The following is a 21592-nucleotide window of genomic DNA, read 5'->3' on the forward strand; positions in this document are numbered from 1 at the left end:
ATATCTTCTGGTACACATGTGGCCATCAGGTCCAAAACGTGAAATTTTAAGAGTAACCTCTCCCCATTCCACCCCAGAAATAATGCAAGCCCCACATAAATGCAAGTGTGCTAGTGTTCGAAGGGGCTTCACAAAGCTGGGAACCTGTAGGGGCTCATTGGAAGCTGGAGGAGCTTCCCAGCTGACGAAAGCCACGATTCCATCTGTCACATTAGTGTTAACTTACTTCAAAAATTTGGAATATCAAAGGGTAGCTGATGGGACAGAATGTGGCTTTCAATGCTAACAAGAAGCAGTGCAGGAGACCTGTACAACCTCAGAAGCCAACAGGAACACAGAAACAGGAACCCTGTTTGAGAACATTTGCCCTTTAATTTGCATTTAAAATCAGTTTCTTTAAATATTTCAGTGACAAGCTCTGAATAGTGACGACAGTAGATGCTGCAGGCACTCAGTGTTGGCTCCCACCCATCCCTTCCCCCACCCCACCCCAGGCCTTGCTTCTTCCCTCAAGATACAAATGGGCATTCTGCACTAAATAAATGGCTCCCACGTCAAGTGTCAGCAGCCTCAGGCCTGGATGCAGTTGGACTGAAAGCGATGAAGCCCGGCAGCTTTCATGACAAGACCTGTGCATTTAACCACGCTCCAAGAATTCCAATGATTGTGCCCAGACCCAAGGGGCAGTAACTCAGAGGTGCCATCGGTCATTTCCCCGTGTACGAGCACCTTGGGGCTGGTTTCCACCACAGCCCGTCCTCCCCCACACCTGTCTTCTGCAGAGGAAGCGCAAAGGGCCCGCTCCGCAAGGGCCATGATGCAGGAAGGAACAGACTGTCTCTTCAGCCACTTGCTTTCCCCAGTGGAATTGAAAAGCTCAAGTCAATCTGAGCCGATCCACAGGAAACCTCCCTCACCTCAATCTCTACCAGGCTCGAGTCCTGGGTTGGGACCATCCCCCACTGCCATGAAATGCTAGAATCTGCTCTAAATGAGAACAATGGCTAGATGGTTCCTAGCAACCTGGGAAGGTTGGCACAGCCATAGCTGTGTGTGACTGCCAAAATGAGTCTTCCTGGCACGAGGCTATGACGAAGAGTGTGAGGGCAGGCCTGGGTTCTGCTCCCTCCTAGTTTACAACGGATGACCTCAGGGGGAATCTGCCCTCTCCCCGCTCAACACTGCCGACACTCCTCCCAGCCAGATCCCCTGGCTTGTGCTTCCTGGCAGAGGTAGAAGAGGCATCTTGAAGTCAATGATAGCTGAGAATGAAGGTGAGTTTAAGCAAAGCAGCACCTCTTGGCCTGTGGTCAAAACCTCCACGTAGGTGGAATCGAGTGAGAAGGTGCACAGCCAGGACAGAGGCTGCCCCAGCTTGGGAGGCACGGCGCCCTCCCAGGCGTCTCTGGAGAATACACTTCAAAAGATCGAAACTTAATCACATGGTCCCCAGTGGTTTTTCCTCTAGTATTCTGCCTGGCACAGGGAAGAAGCAAAACCATCTCTGCAGAGGGTTTACGGAAAAAAGGCAGGGGTATTAACGAGCATCCATTGAGGCTGGCTCTCTCTCTCTCTCTCTCTCCCTCCCTCCCTCAAGCCTAAGGAAGTAAGATACTTGAGTGTAAGAGAAGCACGTAGAGAGAGAGAGAGAGCCTACTAGGACCAAGAAGAGACCTGGGACTGCTGGTTACATAGTGCCCTGCCTTCCTTGCTGAGGCCAACAGCATGTGCCTGTCCGTCACCAGGCTAACCCAGGACCCACGTGGGGGCAGGGAGAAGACTGGTTTTCAGTTCCTGCATGGTCGATATGTAGGGCATTTGGCTTCCTCCTAAAGGTCCAGTAGGAGAACTCTGGGATCCTCTACCGCTGCCTTGATTTTGCGGAGAAAAGTCACGGCCTCTCTGCCGTCGATCAGCCGGTGGTCATAGGTCAGTGCCACGAACATCATGGGCCTCACCTCCACCTACGGAGGAGAGATTCACAGGTTTGTCTGCAGTCGCGCAGAGAAAGCCCCGCTGATGGGGGGAGGGAGAGGAGAAAGCACAGCCCACAGGACAGTTCCCAGTTCCAGAGCCTTTCCTAGTGATGTTGCTTCTGGATACTTAGAATATTTTCAAAGACCAAGCCTTACCCTTAGCACAAAGCTCCCACACCTCCCACCCAGAAACGAAGCTTAACCAAGAAAACAGAAGTCTCACAACTTCCTTTTTAAACACGCTCCGCCCTACAGGAAAAGTTTTCCCTTCAGTTCTGGTTGCTGTAGTTTCTTGTTTAGGGTTATAATTAACAAAATTTTTTTTTTAACCTGGGGTCCACAAATTCTCTAAAATTGTGTGCAAAGCTCTGTGTGCGAGCATATTCAGGGGATAAGATCTATGATTTTCAGATTCACAAAGGAATTAGTGACCCAAAAAGGTTCTAAACACAGGAGTCCCAGAAAATGTTTTCCTACTGACATGTCTTCCAGGGCCAGCTCCCCACCCTCTGACTTCATTCCCTGAACCCCCAGAGAACCCCTAAGTCTTATCCCACACCTGGCAGCTCGTAGACTGCTCTGCTTTGTTGTCCTATTTCCCACAGGCAAGGGCCTGGTCTCCAAATGTCTCCCCACTCCCTACACCACCTAGAGAATACAGCCTGGTGACTGTCCCAGATGAAGGAATAAGCCTTCCTAGCTCAAGGGGCCTCAAACTTGAACGTGTATCAGAATCATCTGTAGTTTCTGCATAAAATGGTCCAGGAAGGGGGTCCAAAACTGGCATTTCTAGGGAGTCCCCAGATAATGCTGATCCACACACCACAATTTGAGATTCAGTGCCCTAGCTATTGATTAGGAGCTAGGAGATGGAACTTATGCCTGAAATTATAGTGCATCTTTTCTGATTAGCACTTGGTCAGATTTCCCTCTCACTGCCCAGCCCCTAGGACGTTAGCAGTGACGGTTCTTACCTTGCCTCCAATAGCCACTGGCCTATCAAAGATGGCGTGCATGCCTAGGATGGCAGACTGAGGGGGGTTGATAATGGGTGTTCCAAAGAGGGAGCCGAAAACACCTCCGTTGCTAATGGTGAAAGTACCACCATCCATATCTTCAATGGCGAGTTCATTCTTTCGGGCCTAAAAACACAGATTTCACAATTGAAACATAAAGTCAAGTCAGCTTTCTTCACCTAAAGGAAGTCCAGGAGGCTCATATCTGAGATTAATAATCCAAATTCTAGCTTCAGCATGACAGATGTTCAGCTGAGATGCCGGTGGCAAGCGCTCCACCAGAGACAGAGGAAAGGAAAGGTTCGGGCCTTTCTTTTTCCCAGCAGGTTTCACTTGATGAGATCGCCAGACATGAGAGCATGCTAAGCTCTGCCAGGTACCTGCACTTCGGCTCCTGTGGGTGACTGCCATTCTCAGGGGCTCTGCACTCCTTACGCAACCAGGTGAGGCTCCCGCTCCCTGAGCACTGCTCACGGTGAGCTCAGCCTTCCCCGGGCGCTCTTCCCTGACCTGCCCAGCCACTGATACACGTGCTGCTTTCTAGTTTACCTTCTCTCCCAGTTCACTGATGGTTTGCTCAATGTCTGCATAATTCATGGTCTCCACGTTCCTGATGACGGGAACCACCAAACCCTGATGAAAGTGAAAAGCTGTTTACAGTTGCAAATTCAATGTAGCACCCTTCACAGTTATAATTCCCTTGATTCAAGCCAGTGGTCTGCTCTTCCCAGAATATCTTAATTACTTAATGTGATTAACAGAGTCTAAAGTATTTAGGCTTGACATTAAAAGAGTATGGTATGGTCAAAAATAGGTTCCTCTTTTACTAATTCCCTTCTAAAAAGATAGAATTACAAAAATGATCTGGCTCAGAGGTCTGCTTCTTCACACGAGCAAGGTGAGAATCTCAGACCAGAGTCCCCCACCTCCTGCCCCAACATACCCGTGGGGTGGCCACCGCAACACTGATGTCAATATAATCCCTATACACCACCTCTTTGGTTGCATCGTCAATCACTATGAGAGAGAGAACACACGTTACATTGAACTCCCCAGCCTAGGCTGATGATGTAATATTTGATTAACACACAGTAAAACTCCAGTGTTTGGTACAGTGTGGGCTGACCAACCAGCATCAAAAGCACACCATTGCAACTGGCAAACCCCTTCTACTCCCATGCCAACCAATCGTAGCAGCTCCCAAGTGCGCTGACTGGCCTGAGCATAGGGGCAGCCATTGCCTTGGCAGCCCTCAGACGGGCTCAGTACACTGGCTCACATATGAATAGCACGCACCAAGGTCTTGTTAAGACGCCCTCTCTTAGCTGAGGACGGCTAGGTTTAAACAGTTCTCCAAAAAAGGCAAATTAGTAAAGGAGGTGGGGGAGGCGCTGCCCCTTCTGCTGCCCACTTTCATCAAAGGGGACAAGGTGGGAAGGAAGGCTCTTTCTAGGAGGCTCAGGAGGAAGCAGGGTGGGCTGGCTTTAATACTGTAGCCTGAGAGAGCAAACAGCAGCTGAAAATTTAGGTCCAGTGCTCATGAGAAAATACAGGCTTGGGCATCTTTTCCACACAAAGTGTATGTTGTACTATTAGGTACAGGAAAAGCATGTAAAGTGAGAAAGGCCAAGAGAACTCAGAAATGCGTAGCTGTACGGGCAGGCAAAAGGGATGGAGAAAGCCAATAATCAGGAAGCATGAGGAGAATGGAAGAAATGAAGAGGTACACATATGGGCAAAACAACGACAGCCTTTCTACCTACCTAGAGCATATCTAGGGCTTCTATTTCTAGATCTTTAGAGACACTGGCACTGCTGAGGGTTGCAAAAGTGTCAATGTCCCCTCTCCAATCTTCCAGGGAACAGAGAAGTGTCTCAATAGGAAAGAGAACTGCTTGTTAGGTCAACATTTCAATGACGTAGGTAAGTAAAACGGAAGGAAAATGAGCACTAAGTGTCCATGAAAGGGGCCAAGCCCAAGGCCTCCTAATGAGGCCCATCAACCGGAAATCAAAGGTCACCCTGGAGCCTATGCCAAGGGTGGAAGTCAGGCCCCAAAATAACAGAGCCCTCTGGAAGACGGGTGCCAAACAGAACAGGAGCTTCCACCCTGACATGAGGAGCCTGGGGAGCTGGGCTGGCTGAGAACTCTGCAGCTATGCACTGGCAAGAGAAACCATTCTGTTCATCCAGTGGGGACAAGATAATTGTAGTACCGTTTCAGGGAGGTGCACCAAACAATCTCCGGGGAAGACAATCATGTTTTCACAGGTATGAAATAAAAAGTCTTGGTCTGTTGACCCCCACCTTTGTGCCAGTGTAACGTGGGAGCAGGTGTGTTCACCCCCCCACGACCTCTGCAGTGCTGGCCACCACAAACTCACCTGCATTTACAATAGGCTGCTCCTGCAAGGCAAAGGCGGAGGCTTTCACAAACGCCGACATGAAGCCTAGTTTGAGGTTATGTTTCTTCAGGAAAGCATCTTTGTGTCGGGCCCTCATCTCCTGGATGTTACTGCAAAAACCCATTACAAAACAAACAGATCACAAATGAAGCCTTCATCTGACTTTCATACTAGTTTCTAACTCTGTGTACACAATTGGGTAAGCCTTTTTCCCTCACTCTGTACCGTAAGTTCAAGTTTTGAAATAGTCTGCTAGAGGTCAACACAATAACCTTGTTCCATTACAAAATCTGGACACAAAGGAATCATGTCCAATCTGTCTTTAAGGTAGGCTGAGCCCTTCATAGGGCTTTCTCACATTCCAGAAGTCACAGATTTCAGTGGCAGAGAATATGAAGGAGAGATCACACAACACATCAACACCCTCGCCCTGGATGAGAAAGTGATTTTTAGCTTATACTAAATTCATGAGCTATCTACCCTGAAAAAGACTTTTTTTAAAGCATAAACAAAGTCCACAAAATAAGTAATATTCTTTCTTTTTATTAGAATTATTTCTAAAACAACCAGCAAACCTGACGACTTCCTTGTGACATCTCTGTCTCCTAATTAGTGAAGACAACCCCTCTCCCCCCAAACTCCACAGGTGTATGGGCTTCACGTGAGCAAACGCAGTTACGACACTATACGGAAGGGATAACCCAGGGTTCTTTTAGGTTCATGGGAAAGCCAGCCGTTCATTCTTCATCTCCTCAGAGTTAGCAGTTCCTTCTGCTTGTTCCTTCAAACAGCTGCTAGCACCTACCACGTGAGAGTCAATGCTGGGCACCAAGACACAAAGAGAATAAAGACACAGCTCATGCCCTTACATCAGTCTAATGGATGTGGTTTCCTTGGCATTTATAAAAGGGACCATGTGTGGACCTAAGCTTTTAAAGCACGAGCAACAGGGCCTTCTGAGAACCCTCTGCAACAACGTGAAAAGCCTTTGTTCCTTCAGCACTTGTTTTTCTATATACACACCACATACGTACTGCAGTTAGTGGGAAGTGGCTTTCCTCTCATTTTGCTGCAGAAACCTCAGTATTTATCGGAATACAGTTCTTTGATGGAAATCGAATTTAACTTTATCTCAAGCCCAAAAGCTCGGTTGTCCTCTTCTCCCTATAATGGCCTAATTCGACATTAACATGAAAGATAAGATGGTATAACTTGAACTCCCCCCTTCAGATCTTTTGTTTTTGAAAAAGGAAGTGTTCCTAGGGGGACTGATTGGGTTTAAATGTTTGTTTTCCTGAGTCTAACCTTATTTAGTGCTAGGATTACCACCCTAAAGACATTACTGGTTCCCAAGACACAAGAGCTGCAGAAGAGGGAAAGCGAAGTGATAAACATCTCTGCTCTCAAACCGGCCCAAATGCTATTGTCTGGTCATTAAGTAGTTTCCATTTCAGAGCTCTGCCCTTAGAGACAGAGGCTGGGACAAGAGGGGAGAGGAGAAGGTCTCAGAAAGGCTCCTTATGGGTTCACTGATCAGCGCAAGACCCACAGGGCACTCGATGGAAACCAGATTACTGACTGTAGCAAGACCCCAGGCCATGTTAAGTAACTCCTAAAGTGGCTGCTGAAAGGAGATCCAACTATTTCTCCTACCTTCCAATCAAAGCTGTTGGACCAACTGCATCTTTCAAGGCCACAAATATTTACATGCTGTGTCTTAAGAAATTGGGTAGAATTTCAAAGTCCAATCCAATTTGTGCACAATTTAGCCCTAATGCACTGAAACCTAAGCTGCAGTCTTTGTGATTCATTAGTCAAGCCCTTCCCTACATCCTATGGACAGGAGAAAAATCTTTGGCTTGAATGACATCCAGTCTTTGTAGGAAGTTTCACAACAGAATGGATGACATCTAGTGAAACAGGCCGCAGAGCCCTGCTCTGTGAACAATGCCACAGCACAATGTCAATAGACCATTCCCTTCTCTATACTTTTTAGATCCCTTCTGAAGGAAAACAAATTTTCCTAATCAAAAGCAGATTAACATACTAAACATGCAGCACAAAAAGCAGCACAGAAATGACCTGAAGATTTGATGACTCACCCCCTGAATTAAGTGATCAACTCTTATCCCTGTTACTTAAAACATTCTGGAAAATGGATCCACCGCTCTTACCCATTCCTCCTACCCACACTCCTCACAGCAGACTGTTCTCACACGTCTTGTACTTTCCTGTCTGTGTCAAGTCCACATTGTGACCATCAGCAGGAATGACCTTTCTCTACAGTGCCACCCAGGTCAAATCCTAGTTGTCCTATAAGGTCTATTAAAAACCTCTTTCCTCCCGGAAACCTTTCCTGACCCTACCCTCCCTAGCTCTGCCCCCACCTCAAAAACAAATGATCTCATTCTCTTCTCCACTTCACACTCTTTGGACCCTTCTGATACTTATGTTTTAGATTTTACTTTGTGATTATCCATACCAGACAGTAAGTTCTAGAAGGGGAGGGGCTCTTTTCACTCATCTTTGTATTTCCCTCAAATAGAGTACAGTATCTTATACACAGTAAGCACGCAAAAAACGTTTGTTAAATTTAACTACAGGGTGGCTGGATGGCTCAGCTGGTTAGAGCACGAGCTCTCAACAAGGTTGCCACTTAAATTCCCACATGGGATGGTGGGCTGCGCCCCCTGCAACTAAAGACTGAAACCGGCAACTGGACTTGGAGCTGAGCTGCGCCCTCCACAACTAGATTGAAGGACAACGAGTTGGAGCTGATGGGCCCTGGAGAAACACACTGTCCCTCAATATTCCCCAATAAAAATAATAAAAAAAGAAATTTCACTACTATATTCTCTTCCCTATAGTGCTGATACTTGTAAACATCAAAATCTTGAAGAAGGGCCGGCCCAGTGGCTCAGGTGGTTGGAGCGCCGTGCTCTTAACACCGAGGTCGCTGGTTCGATTCCCACATGGGCCAGTGAACTGCGCCCTCTATAGCTAAGGTCGTGTACAATGGCTCTCCCTGGAGCTGTGCTGCTGTGAGCTGTCGCTGTGGGCTGCCGTGGGCTGCCACGGGTTACTGTGTGCCGCCATGAGTGGTGGGCAGCTGCCGTGAGCCGCTGTCAGTGGCCGACAGATGACTGGAGACCTGTAATACCAGAATGGGCCAGGGAGCTGTGCCCTACAACTAGACAGAAAAACAACGGCTTGAACCGGAGTGAGGGGGGGGGGGTGGAGGCGGAAGAAGGTGGCAAAAAAAAAATCTTGAATAGGTGAGTCAACAATTAGTTCGCTACAGAAAATGGGTACACAGTTAAGTCCTCACTTAACATCATTTGATGCGTTCTGTGACTTTAAGCAAAATGATATATAAAGAAAAATTTTACCATAGGCTAACAAGAGTTATAAACAAGATTTCCGTTCCTATGGCATCTCATTAACATTATAACAAAATGATGTTGAATGTAACAACATTATTCGAGGACCCTCTGTACTGAACTAGCCCCTTGGTTGATATTCTGAGGTTTTTCTTTAAAAACATAACTTATTTTCCATTTCATTATCAAACGGGGGAAAGGTGAAAGATATGACAAGCATATGCCTTTTCACGCACCCAATTCTGAGTTGCTTAAGGAGCATAATGAGCAGTCCCTGTGTGGTGCCCTGGCTCTGGGCCTTCTACCCAGTGGTTCTCCACCCCAAGGGCTAGGCCTCGCGGCGGAAGTCTTGTTGGCGTGGCTGCCTTGTTTCTACTTGGCAATTCAACACTAGTCATCAGAGTTGAAGACTATTACCAGCCTCGTTTATTAGAAATCACAAGATTCAGGTATAAAAATCTAAAAGGCTAAGCTTTTTAAGTCAGGAAGCAGGCATAGAATTAGCATCAACGAGAGAATGAAACCAGTGGGTCACTGCGGAAGTCAACAAGCAATACCAAGCAGTACCTCTTCCCTGTTACGTTAGTTTTGTTTTGGAATCAGCACTAGGTGGGGATTGGGGAGAGTTCAAGCACTGTACGAAAAAGGGCATGGAAATAAGAAGGACCGAGCTCTCACCTCATGTCAACCTCATTGAAAGTCGTCAGCATTGCACATGTGTTCTGGGCCTCCTTCAGACGCTGAGCGATGCGCTGTCGCATCCTGTTCATTTTCTCCTGAAAGAGAAAGTGGGACAAGTACTGACAATCGGGTCTCGGATCGAGCAGTCCCCATTTAGTCCGAGGGAGCACCCACTCGTCAGGAGTGCCTGGTCAAGGACCACTGATACCTAAGGACAACGAGAGCCCCGGGCTTCCTCTTTCCCGTGGCCTTGCTCTTTTGAGTAAGCACAGGAAACATACTGTATTTCCCCGAAAATAAGACCGGGTCTTATATTAATTTTTGCTCCAAAAAACCTATTAGGGCTTATGTTCATGGGATGTCCTCCTGAAAAATCAAGCTAGGGCTTCTTTTCCAGTTAGGTCTTATTTTCGGGGAAACACGTAGACCAAAACTACGCCTAAAGCTTGACCAAGAATGGAGGCCCAGGAAATGGTTTGATTTAAAAAACAAAACCAACTTATAAAGAGTGTGGTGTAGGGTTAGCCAGCCCAGAAATCATTACTGAATAGGCAATTTCTGGTGATCAAGACTTGCATGAGAATAGCTACTTGTGGAATGGAAACTCACAAGCAATAACCTTTTGAGGCTATAGTATTTTTAGGAGGTATTCTCAGACAGAGAAACCCACACTCTTGACCATACTTCCTTGAGGTTTTATGTCTGCCCCTGACAGCTACTGCTACTGTGAGCCCTCAGCTAAGCATTCCGGAAATATAGGCATAGAGCTCACTAACCCAACCTCTCTGAAGTGTGTGTTATCGTGGTAGGGCGGGGGTGTGTTACTAAGCTACCATCCCTGCAAATATTTTACTCACCCAAGACATTTCAGTGGTGGCGTAACATAGTGGGAAGAACCACTGGACAAATGTTCACTCAGGTTCTAGTCCTATCATTTGACAGTTTGTGACTATGAACACGTCACTTCCCAAACTCAGTTTTCCTGTCAAGGCCAAGAGAATGAGCAGCCAGCCATTCAAAGGTAGGGACCACCATACCCCCACTTCACTAATCTCAACACTGCCCCTCTGCCTCTTTCCTGGAAGTGGTCCTCAGACACTTACCCGATGTTCTGAACGTAGACCTTTGCCAACTCCTGGCTCAGCTGATGGACGAGCAGCAGTGGGTTTTACTGCAGACACTGAAAACGAAGAGAGGGGGGTACAGCTGCATCAGAAAATGAGAGAAACATTTACTGAATATGTGCCAGCGCTTTCACACTGTACTGTCACTTAATCGTCAAGATATTGAGGTATATTAGTACCATTCCCACTTCACAAATGAACAATCTGCTCATAGGAATTAAGTAACTAGCCAAAAGTCACACAGCTATAAACAGAAAGCTGTGATGCAAACCCAGGCATTCTGATACAAAGTCTAGAGTCTTTCTACAAAGCAGACCACAGAGCTTGTTCAGAGCTATGATTAGTCTCAGACTTAGCCCTGTGAGGGAACATGACATTACATGAGATATTCTTCTCCCACATAAAGAAATCTGGGAGGTGGAGACTTACCCGGTTTGCTAACAGGAGGTTGTGAGGGCGAGGGCACTGGTGGCATCTGAGTGGGTATAGATGCTGCAGGGGGAGGAGGAACTGCTGTAGGTTCTGCTTTTGGGGCTGCGGCAGCAGGGGCTTCGGCTGGTTTGGCCTTTGCAGGAGCAGCTGGAAAACAAGAAAGATAGATGCCATTGGCACTGTCTGGAATGGAAAGCAACCATATCACAGCTACTAAGCAGAATTTAGCAGCAAAAGCTCTATCTCCAATCAATTAACAAATGCTATAGATGCAAGGCACCATGAGACACACACAGTGATAAAGGCACTATTATTCTAGTTCCCAGGGCTCCCAGATGTTTTACATCAGATAACGTCCTGTTTCACAAATATCTACTGATCATCAAATTCAGCAAGTACTTTCAAAGTACCTACTAAGCTCATGGGAATATAAACTTCCAAGCAAAGAAACCCAGGCAATTTAAGATGTTCAAGTACATACATTAAAAAAACACATTTCTAGTTATGTTAATACTGATAAGTCTCATCTTCTATTTTAACATCTTATGTGGAAGAATAGTCTTAACTATTAAAAAAATAAAAGTTTAAATAATCAAGGGCTCATTTAGACTTAAGAGTTCAAAACATTTCATCTAGGATAACTCTCATAAACCAATGAGGTGGTCAAATAATAAACTCATCACAACTTTAAATTAGATGTTTGATTTTACCCATCTGGACATTATATCTGGTTTTATATTTAAATTTAAAGAACTTTTTTTTAAGGAATAAATGATCAGAAGATGGACTTCTTCAACTGAAGAATCAATCTTATTCCCTAGCCTTCTACTGCACATTCTTTCCATACTAGGTTTCCATGTTGTCTTGACCAATCACAATAATGCAATTTACCATTGCTCTAATACCTCGTTTTCCCAAAAATAAGACCTAGCTGGACCATCAGCTCTAATGCATCTTTTGGGGCAAAAATTAATATACGACCCAGTATTATATTATACTATACTATACTATATTTATTACATTGTAAGAGCCAGTCTTATGTTATATTAAAATAAGACCGGGTCTTATATTAATTTTTGCTCCAAAAGACACATTAGAGCTGATGGTCCGGCTAGGTCTTATTTTCGGGGAAACACAGTACATATTTTAACAATGAGAAAGAAATCAACTTTAGACTGACTCTGGGTGGTGAACACACAATGTGATTTATAGATGATGTAATACAGAATTGTACACCTGAAATCTATGTAACTTTACTAACAATTGTCACCCCAATAAACTTTAATTAAAAAAAATAAATAAAATAAAATGAAAAATAAAGAAATCAACTTTAGTAATTACAGTAGCATTTAACTAAGAATCAAACAAAGTTATTTTCTTTTCTAATCTCTAATATTGACTGTAAGGCCCAGGACAAAGTCATTTCCTTATTTCTTCCCAAGAGAAATGCAACCCCCCCACCCAAAAATGTTATGAGAGAACAGATATGAAAAAACTACACCAAATTCTCTATAACAGATACCATGAAATATTGCTGCTTCTCACTTTAGAACAGTGGCTCTCAGCCCTGGCTGTGTATCAAAATCACCTGCAGCGCATTAAAAAGAAAGAAAGACTATGATAGATAACCTGTATCCAGTATCAGAATAATATTGGATCCAGTATAACCTATATCAGAAGCCCTGCCTGGGCCATGGAGTCTAAGCATTTGCATTACTTTGAAAGCCCCCATGTGATTCTAATGCTACGGTTGGAGAGAAAAAAAAAAAATCACTCTTTAAAATCCTTTTCATTTCTGTATCTTGAAGAAAAGGTCCAGCATAAGAAACACCCATGGAAAGAATAGAGTATTACGAGATTTAACACTTTTTTCTAGAGCTTGACATTTAAAGTTCACACTATATAACTATCACCCCTCTGATTCTTTCAACTCAGGGCAGCTAGAATGCCAAACTGTCTTTGAGGTACCGAGGAATTAGTACATTATGCTCAGCCCCAATCCCAAGGGGGAACACCGAAGACCTTGACAACCAGAAGAACTTCTTTACCGCCAGTTTTCCTGAGTGTGAAAAGAGGAGTGCCTCCTTCTACTTTTCCGCCATCGGGTACCAAAAGAGCTTCAATCACGCCATTTGCTGGTGATGGGACCTGCACTGATGTCTGGAAAAGGAAAACAGATGGAGAAAGAGTCCAAATTTTTACTCAGCATTATAAAATTAATCATATAGAATCTCAAATATGAGTTACAAGAGCTGCAACATAGACATACAAGACAGGGTAAGAGTAATGACAAGTCAATGCTATTGTGAAGATTCACCATTTCTGTCCTTTCTCAGAAACATTCAAGTAATATTCAGTTAATGTGTTTCTAGGTGATTCATGAAAAACTAGAAACAGCTCGCGTGCGTGCACGCGCGCGCGCACACACACATACACACAGCTACAAAACTACTAAAAGATATAGTACATACACCTACAACAATCTAAAATCAAACATTTAAAGCTTTTTTTCTTTTTAATGAGCTATTCCAACATTTTTATAACTGAGGTTAGAGGCTGGTTAAAAATTATCTTTAAACAACCGTTAAGTCCCTGCTTCTTTCATTAGGTTAAGAAACCAAGGGGACACCACGAAAAATTGGCACTAATATAGGACAAGCCTACCTTATCGGTTTCAATCTCACAAACCACTTCATCTTCTGCAACTGTATCTCCAACAGCTGAAAAGACAGTCAAAGGCTAGCTTTTAGGGGGGCCGCCAGTAGCTACAAAATTCCTTTCGGCAGGTGTTATAAGACCCCTTTCCTACAGGGCCAGGAGAAAGTAACACTGCACGTAAAGAAAAGGGTGGAGCCACAGATTCCACCGATTATCATGGAAGTGGTAGCAGTAGATGGGATTTTTAGAAAGTATTTAAGTGAAAGGGCACTAAACCTTACCTTTCTCCCACCTGACATCCCCCTCTGTGACAGATTCTGCAAATGCTGGGGTTTTGACTGTAATCACATCATCCTCTAGGAAAAGAGCAAAAAAGAAAATCACACCTAGTCCATATTTTTTCCTTTAATTAAACTCAGTCAGTTGTTGATCTTCCCACTGAAACTCCATTCCCAAGAAGGCAGGGAGCTGAAGGTAGGTACTTACTGCACACAGCCGTAGTTCTGAAGAAGCGAACGTTGAAGACACTACTGTTGTTAATGCTACAAAAGAAACATAAAGGCAAACTCCATTAGCAGGTGAACCACTCACATTTTAGTCTAGATAAGGCACCATGGATCACCTTCCCTTTACATCAGTGATTCTTAACCAGGGATGCCCACCAGTGTCACCTGGGGGGACTTTGCCAAAGCACACATGTCCAGACCGCACCCCCAGAGATTCTGAGTCAGCAGGTCTAGAGCAGAGCATGGATGACTTGGGTGCCCTAAGTAGTGAGCTCCTTATGAATCCAGGACCCAATTCTGCAGTGACATGCCAGCGCTCACCAAACAGACTTCCTTTTGGTTCTTTAAAGAAAAAGATAAGCATCTTGGTTCTTTGCACACTCACCAAAAGAACTTAGTCCCTGAATAGGTTGAACTAAATCCAAGTAAGATAAATGGCATACCCCTAGGGTGCATGCCATTGTGCCACACACAATTAAATTTCTGTCTGTAGGATTACAGATTTAGATCAGGTAAGGCAACAAGATTAGACAGTTAACTAGGAAATAAAAGAAAGGGTTATGTGCCAAAAGAAAAAACCCACCAAAAAACTCCTGGTAGGCTGGCCCAGTGGCTCAGGTGGTTGGAGCGCAGGGCTCCTAATGCTGAGGTCGCCGGTTCAATTCCCACATGGGCTAGTGAGCTATACCCTCTACAGTTAAGACTGTGAACAACAGCTCTCCCTGGAGCTGGGCTGCCGTGAACAGCTGGAGCTCAGCCGGAGCTCGGTGGATTGCCGCAGGCTGCTGTGCTACCGCAGGTTGCCGAGTGCTGCGGCGGGCTACCATGTGCCGCCATGAGCGTGAGTGGCCGGCAGCCAGTGAGGGCTGCCGTGAGCTGCTATGACCAGCCGACCAGCAACTAACTGCCTCCCCTGGGGGGAGCACAAGGCTCATAATGCCAGCATGGGCCAGGGACCTGTGTCCTACACAACTAGACTGAGAAACAACGGCTTGAACTGGAGTTTGGGAGGGAGGTGGAAAGAAGGGGAAAAAAAGAATTAAGAAAAAAAAACACACAAAAAACTCATGGTATCTCCTAGTCTGTTCTCTTGCGAGGAGGCAGCACAATAATCCATTACAGACTCATTCAAGAGGAACCTCAAAAGATGAAGGTATTTTCTGATATGGCACTAACTTTACTGTAACCTGGAATGTTATCACCTAAGCAGGAAACCATCAATAGTGGTCACCTCTGGAGAATGGAGACGTAGATATATATGGTATCTATGGTTCCCTGTTACATACAGACACATGTTGTGGGAGTGACTGGATTGAAGGGGACTTTCCCTTTCCACACTTCAGGACTGTCTGAATATTCTACACCAAGCACCTTTATAATAGGAAACTAAAACAGATTTAAATTGCCTTTTGATATTTTTACTTCTATAATTTTAAAAATAACTATAAAGTCTAACTACAAGGAAAAAAATGTATGTTATAAAAAAATACAGAACACAAAGTTTTCTGTGTAAGATTACAACTACATACATAAGTACATGCTCAAGGGAAAGAACCAACAGGTAATGTGAGCACGCAGAGACTGCTCTGCAAGGATATCCAAGAACCTGGCACTGCAGGACAAGGATAAAATCTTCTGAACCATGTAAATGCATAACCTATTAAAGAAAAACATAACATCAAGAAGTTTTACAGTAAAAGATTTTTTAAAATAGAGTAGGTACATTATTCACAGAAAAAAGACAACACACAATGCAAAAAGTTTATTAGATTAGGGTGCTAGCCTAACCTAATGTGTAATCTCACTCCTCAAAGTTTAGGGTTTTTAAAAAATAATTTACTTTCAAATAGTTATTTGTTTGTAAATAACTATTATTGCAATCTCTATTTATTGCACAGAGATTTGTGGTTGCTCCAATTTTCACTGAAATTGTAGATAAATAGCACATTTTAAACCTCTAATTTTTTCAATTATAAAAGTATTAGATGTTCACTGTGGAATATTTGGAAATAGCAAAAAGAACATTTATAATGGGATTACACCAGACAGTAGAAAAATGGAATCATTTTATAACCTGCTTTTTCTCACTTATAGTGTGAACATGTTAACATGGCATAGTTTAACCAATCCCTGTTGTTTGGCCATTTTGAGAGAAATTTGGGTTTACTAGGACTTCTGCAGTATGGATTCCTAGAAATGGAATTGCTAGATCAAAAGGTACACACAGTTCGAAGAGTTATGAATGCCAAATTGCCCTCCAAAAATAACACAGGAATTCATACTTCTAGAACTAAGTGCATCATTTTCTTAAACAAAAAAAAAAATTTAAAAATCGCATTGTGATGCACAGTAAAAAAGGAGCTAATCTGCTGACCCTTCATTTTGAAGATTTTCCCTGCAGAGAAAGAAGCTTGATAGATGTTTAATAGGTAACTAGAGAGCATCCTCTTACCACCACCTTGAAAATACTTGGAAGGCAAAGTACCATTAAGCAACATTCAAAAGCAGAAGTTAATCTGAAACACACATGAGTGGCCTTTCTCCAAACTTTGCCTTATGCAATAATAGCATTCCCTCCAAACTAGTCAAAGTTCCAGGACTCAACTGACTAGTGTTTTGCTCTTACTGTTTCTAAAATGAGTAACTATGTTACACCAAGAGGATGCTCTCACTCTCCACAATCAATGTAACCTCCAGCCCTTCAGCTGCACTTGTATCCAACCAGAATATTTAGGAGTACCCTTTTATATCTATTTCCACAAAAAGAGGGTTCCAACTTCACTTTCTGGATAATCTAAACACCTGAGGACAGGCACATTCCTGGTTAAGCTCTGGACCTGAAGCTCAAGGTACATCACACATCATAAATTAACATCAAGGTTAGGTCTAGGGACCCAACGTAACCACCTAGATTTCTAGACTTGGAAGCCAGTAAAGAAAATGTAGACATTTAGAACTGGTATCTTAAATAACCCATGGCCACATATCTGTACTCCCCAGTGATACTTACACAATCTTCCTGCTGTCAGGGTAACCTTGTCCCTGACATAAGGAGACCCCTGCAAGAAACAAAACAACTCTTAACCAACCACTCTTGTATCTTATACAGGATACCTGCTGGGAATGGAAAAGATGTCTGTTCACCTCCTAACTCTGAAACAGAGCAGGTCAACTATAAGCAACACTATAATCTTTATCACACACACAGTCCTGCTTCTCACTTTTCTACCAAAGTAACTGTAATGGCAGAGAGCAACAGCTGTGTGGGGTTGAGAGTATGTGCTTGAGGAGGAAAGGGAAGAATTGTAAGGGCATAGCCCGAAGTAGTTTTATAACTTATTCAATTTGAAATTCATAAACTTTCATTATCCCTATATGTTTTCATAACAAAATGTCTCTACTCCCCAAGTCTTCAAATACCATTGAAGCTTGAGAAAGACAGGTGACTTATCCTGTAACTACACAGAGCATAATCTGAGAAGCAGTGGGAATGTTTGTCTGGGTTTTTCTTTCCCTGGTTACTTAAAATGCATTAAGCTGGCAGTCTTATTGCCTGAACCCTAGTAGCAAAAACTGGGCTACTTAAGGCCCAGGGTCTCCAGCCTGTCCTAGGACTGAGCAAATCATTATTCCTCCTTTCAGTTTAATGAGGTCTTCTAAGCTGGTCACACTCAACAGGTGGGAGCCCCTTTCTGCCCCACCATCCTTATCACCAATAACTGCACTTCCCCAAATGACAACTAATTACTACAGCTGCCTCACCTGAATATATTCTTTCACATACCTTATATTTTTCATATCTATTAACAACTTTCTGAACCATGGGCTCAGGAGACACCACATGCGAGGCAGCCCTCTCTTATGCCCGCCTCCCCACAAACATCCCCAGGGCTTCAGAGTCAAGTAAGTCACCTCTATGTCCAGCAGCCAATGACTGCAGTACAAATCCCTAGTATAGCATGTCTTTGAGCTAGAACAACCAGCAGCCCATGCTGATTTTTAGAACTCTGAGTCCAATTCAGAGTTCATCCTACAGCAAGTTTCATTTGTACAGTCCTTTAGGATTTATAAAAAGCTTAATGACCTCATTTTGATTTTCATGTCTCACCACTTCCTGAAGTGGAACGACCATCTGCCATTATTCCCATTTCATGTATAAGTAGGGTTTCCGGGGGTTAAGTTACTAGCCCAAGGTGAAGCCCTGAGCCTCGATGCAAACCCCAAATACAAGGCTCTTTCCATTGTCCTGACAATCTACAAAATGGAGAAAATGTTTCCTGACATTTTTTTGGTTAAAAACTTATTTACGGGGCGGCCAGTTAGCTCAGTTGGTTAGAGCGCAGTGCTCTTAATAAGGTTGCCAGTTCCATCCCCACTTGGGCCACTGTGAGCTGCGCCCTCCACAACTAGATTGAAACAACTACTTGACTTGGAGCTGATGGGTCCTGGAAAAACACACTTAAAATAAATAAAAGTTTTAAAATAAAATTTATTTAGTATTTAGAGTCCCATGTTAGCTAAGGTACACCACCACCTATGTGCTAGGTGCTTATGTTCTCATGACTCTTAGGATAAAGTCCAGAAACTTGACACATTCCTGTATTGTCCATACCTCCCTATCTTTCCATCCAGACAGGCTTCCTTTCCATTTCTATGACCAGTGAAATACCTTCCTGCCTGAAAACCTTTGCATAAGCAATTCATTTTGCCTGGAATATCCTTCTCTTGGCCAACTCCTATGTATTCTTCGAGTTGGTTTAAATGTCAATTCTCTGGGGAAGCCTTTACTGACATTCCCACCTTACTCTTTACCCTCCCAAGCTGGGCTACATCAGCCCACCTTCTCATTACAGTCTTTCATAGTAATTACAATGTAATTATGTCTTTATATGTGCATAAATGTATATTTGCTTTCGCCCCAGCTAGCACATAAGATCCTGGAGGGTAGAGACCATCTGTATTTCTGTCGCCTAGCACAATGCCTGGCACATAGTAAGAACTCAAACGATCTGTTGAGTACATGAGTAAATGATAACATGGTGGGTTATGAGCTCAGACTGTGGAGTCAGGTAGTCCTGGCTTGACCAATAGTTGGCTGAGTGACCTTGGTCAAGTCACTCGTAGCCTTGGGTTCTGCATTTGTAAAATGGAGAGAATACTTCTCGTACTGTTTCTTGATGATTAACTGAAAAGTGCACAGAAAGCACTCAGAACACTGCCTGGCACTCAGAGAGCCCACAATGAGATCGACTCATTCAACAAATATTTATTCCAGGCACAGAAAAAAATTAAATTGGATAAAATCTCAATTCCTTCCACTAGTCTCTACACCACCTTCTGTCTCATGGCACTCTCAACCAAAATGCTTTGGCCAAATCCCCTTTTTTTCCAGTTCCAAAACACTGCCAAGGTCTTTCGTTCCTTGGCAACTTCGTACATGCTATTCCCTTTCCTTCTCCTGCTCTTCAATGGGCTGACTTCTGTCACATCTTCCGGGTCACTGCTTTAATGTCACCTACTAAAGAGACTCTTCTGTCCACCTTCATCTGTTTCCTTCTCAGCATTTAACAAAAATTTGTGATGGTTCATTTGCTTAGCTGTTTACCCTTGGTCTTTCCCACTGGTCTGTAAGGTCCAGGAAGGCAACAATTGTATCCCAGAGTGCCTAGTCCAGTGCTCTCACACCCAGTAGAAACTTAGTAACTACGTGCTAAATGAATAAATGCTCGCTGTTATTACTAAACAGCTCTTCTGTTTCACTACTATCTATCTGAACATTACAGGGAGAAACACAGGCACCCAAATTTCCTTACAGATTGCTCTGCCCAGGAGGAGAGCATTTTAGGTAACAGCGAGGGCAGAACTTACCAGGCAGGGAACGTCTCCCTAGAGGGCAGTTCCCCTGTTGAGAAAGAAGACATTATCGACGTCACCCAAGATGAAAGGAGGGAAGAAACAGACTTTTCTCTTAAGTACAGACCCAAAGCTGTCCAGGTGCTGGTGACAGGTGAATCGCAAGACTCCAAAAGATAAATGAAACAGCTGGGGCTCTCAGTCTCAGTCAGCACGCTGGGCCTGCCACACATCTCAACTTCCCAAGGGGACTGATACCCACTGACTTGAACAGAAGAGAAGGGACAGGCCCTCGTATCCCGTCGGGGGACTCCGCGACGCCTCCTCCCAAACTCTGAGTCTCGCGTCGGGGCGGGCGCGGCTGTGGGCGGCTCCTCAGACTCGGCGCGGAGGGTGGGGTACAGCAGCGGACGGGGCGCCGGCTGCCTTGGGAAGCCGAGGGGCCCCTGGGCTCCGCAAGACTAACCCCAGGGCAATAGCGGCCCTGGGCCACCCAGCCCGCGGCCTTCGCGTCCCGGTGCCCTTGGTGCCCGGCCTGGCGGGCGCGCCGCACCCCTGCCCCCAGGCTGCCCGTCTGCCCCCCAGCGGGTTTCTCACCCGCCCCGACCAGGGCCCGGCCGAACCGTACCTTCTGAAAGGCCGAGAGCGAGCGGCTGAATGCCCGGGACACGCAACGCGACCGGGACAGCATCGCGGCAGCAGCGGCGACGGCGGAGCTGAGGGCGGGCGGACACCGGATATAGGGCCCGGCAACAACCGGAAGTGGGGCGGGCCGCGGCACCCGCCGCGCGGGGAGGGGTGTTCGGAGCGAACCACTGGCGGGTGGGGGAAGACGACGGGCAGCGCGGAGCAGCCTCTGCCTCAGCCCAGCGTTCCGCGCGTGTGAACGCACAGCTGCTGGGTGATCTCGGAGCCCGCGGGCCTGCCTGCCGGCCTGGGTCGGTCCTCCCGCAGTTGCTTACGACTGTCGGGCGACTAGGTTTCCCCCCTCCTCCCCGGGTTCCCGCCCTCTCCGACTTTTCCGCGGAGCTGGCTCTGAGCTGGGTGCCCTTCTCTCCTGGGATCGCGGGGCACCAAGCCATTCCTCCTCTGCACTACAGGAAAAGAGCGGAAAGCGGGCACGGACTTCGAACTCGGACCTTGGCAGACAGGCCTGCCTGATCTTACACTTGTGTGGCCTTGGGCAGATGACATTGCCTCCCTGAGACTCAGGTTCCTCAAACGTAAAAAAAAAAGCAGTAGTCACTTCCCTGCCTTCCTAACCCCCGAACACAGGGCAAAACGCTCAAGGAACCTCTAAAGGGCTCTCATTGCCCTTTACCACGAAGATCTTCAAGTAGCCGTAATTCTGCAACGACACCTCCTAATTTCCCTAGTCCCTACTCAAACTCTCTCCCGCTAGGCTAATTGTTCTCTACACATCCTGTCCATTTGGGAAGCTATTCGTTTGTCACTCTATCCCTAGAATATAAAGTCTATGAGATTAGGGACCTTGTCTGTTTTGTTGACTGATGCACTTTTGTTGACCCCAGCACTTAAAACAGAGACTGGCGTAGGTTAG

At 45.2% G+C, this 21592-nt stretch overlaps 1 protein-coding gene across 1 annotated transcript; it reads right to left on the minus strand.

Annotated features, from left to right (window-relative positions):
• Positions 1 to 349: 349 nt before the first annotated feature.
• DLST (dihydrolipoamide S-succinyltransferase) lies at positions 350 to 20804 on the minus strand. Its single transcript, XM_033108257.1, has 15 exons — positions 20660 to 20804; positions 20047 to 20080; positions 17189 to 17237; positions 14159 to 14214; positions 13954 to 14028; positions 13679 to 13734; positions 13063 to 13174; positions 11012 to 11161; positions 10562 to 10638; positions 9456 to 9553; positions 5377 to 5507; positions 3936 to 4009; positions 3542 to 3625; positions 2951 to 3118; positions 350 to 1964 (listed from the first exon to the last, which is right to left on the minus strand). The coding sequence occupies exons 1-15, from the start codon at positions 20720 to 20722 to the stop codon at positions 1830 to 1832; spliced, it is 1362 nt and encodes a 453-aa protein (XP_032964148.1). The 5' UTR covers positions 20723 to 20804; the 3' UTR covers positions 350 to 1829.
• Positions 20805 to 21592: the final 788 nt, after the last annotated feature.

This window comes from Rhinolophus ferrumequinum, chromosome 6, assembly GCF_004115265.2.
Source record: "Rhinolophus ferrumequinum isolate MPI-CBG mRhiFer1 chromosome 6, mRhiFer1_v1.p, whole genome shotgun sequence".
Classification (NCBI taxonomy): Eukaryota; Metazoa; Chordata; class Mammalia; order Chiroptera; family Rhinolophidae; genus Rhinolophus; species Rhinolophus ferrumequinum.

Bases quoted from the DNA above. Each gene is read 5' to 3' on its own strand.
- DLST (XM_033108257.1), bottom strand. From the start codon at position 20,722: ATGCTGTCCCGGTCGCGTTGCGTGTCCCGGGCATTCAGCCGCTCGCTC. The intron at 14,029-14,158 runs GTAAGTACCTAC...CTCTTTTCCTAG, and splicing joins CAGAACTACGGCTGTGTGCA to AGGATGATGTGATTACAGTC. The intron at 3,626-3,935 runs GTATGTTGGGGC...CACTTTCATCAG, and splicing joins TTGCGGTGGCCACCCCACGG to GGTTTGGTGGTTCCCGTCAT.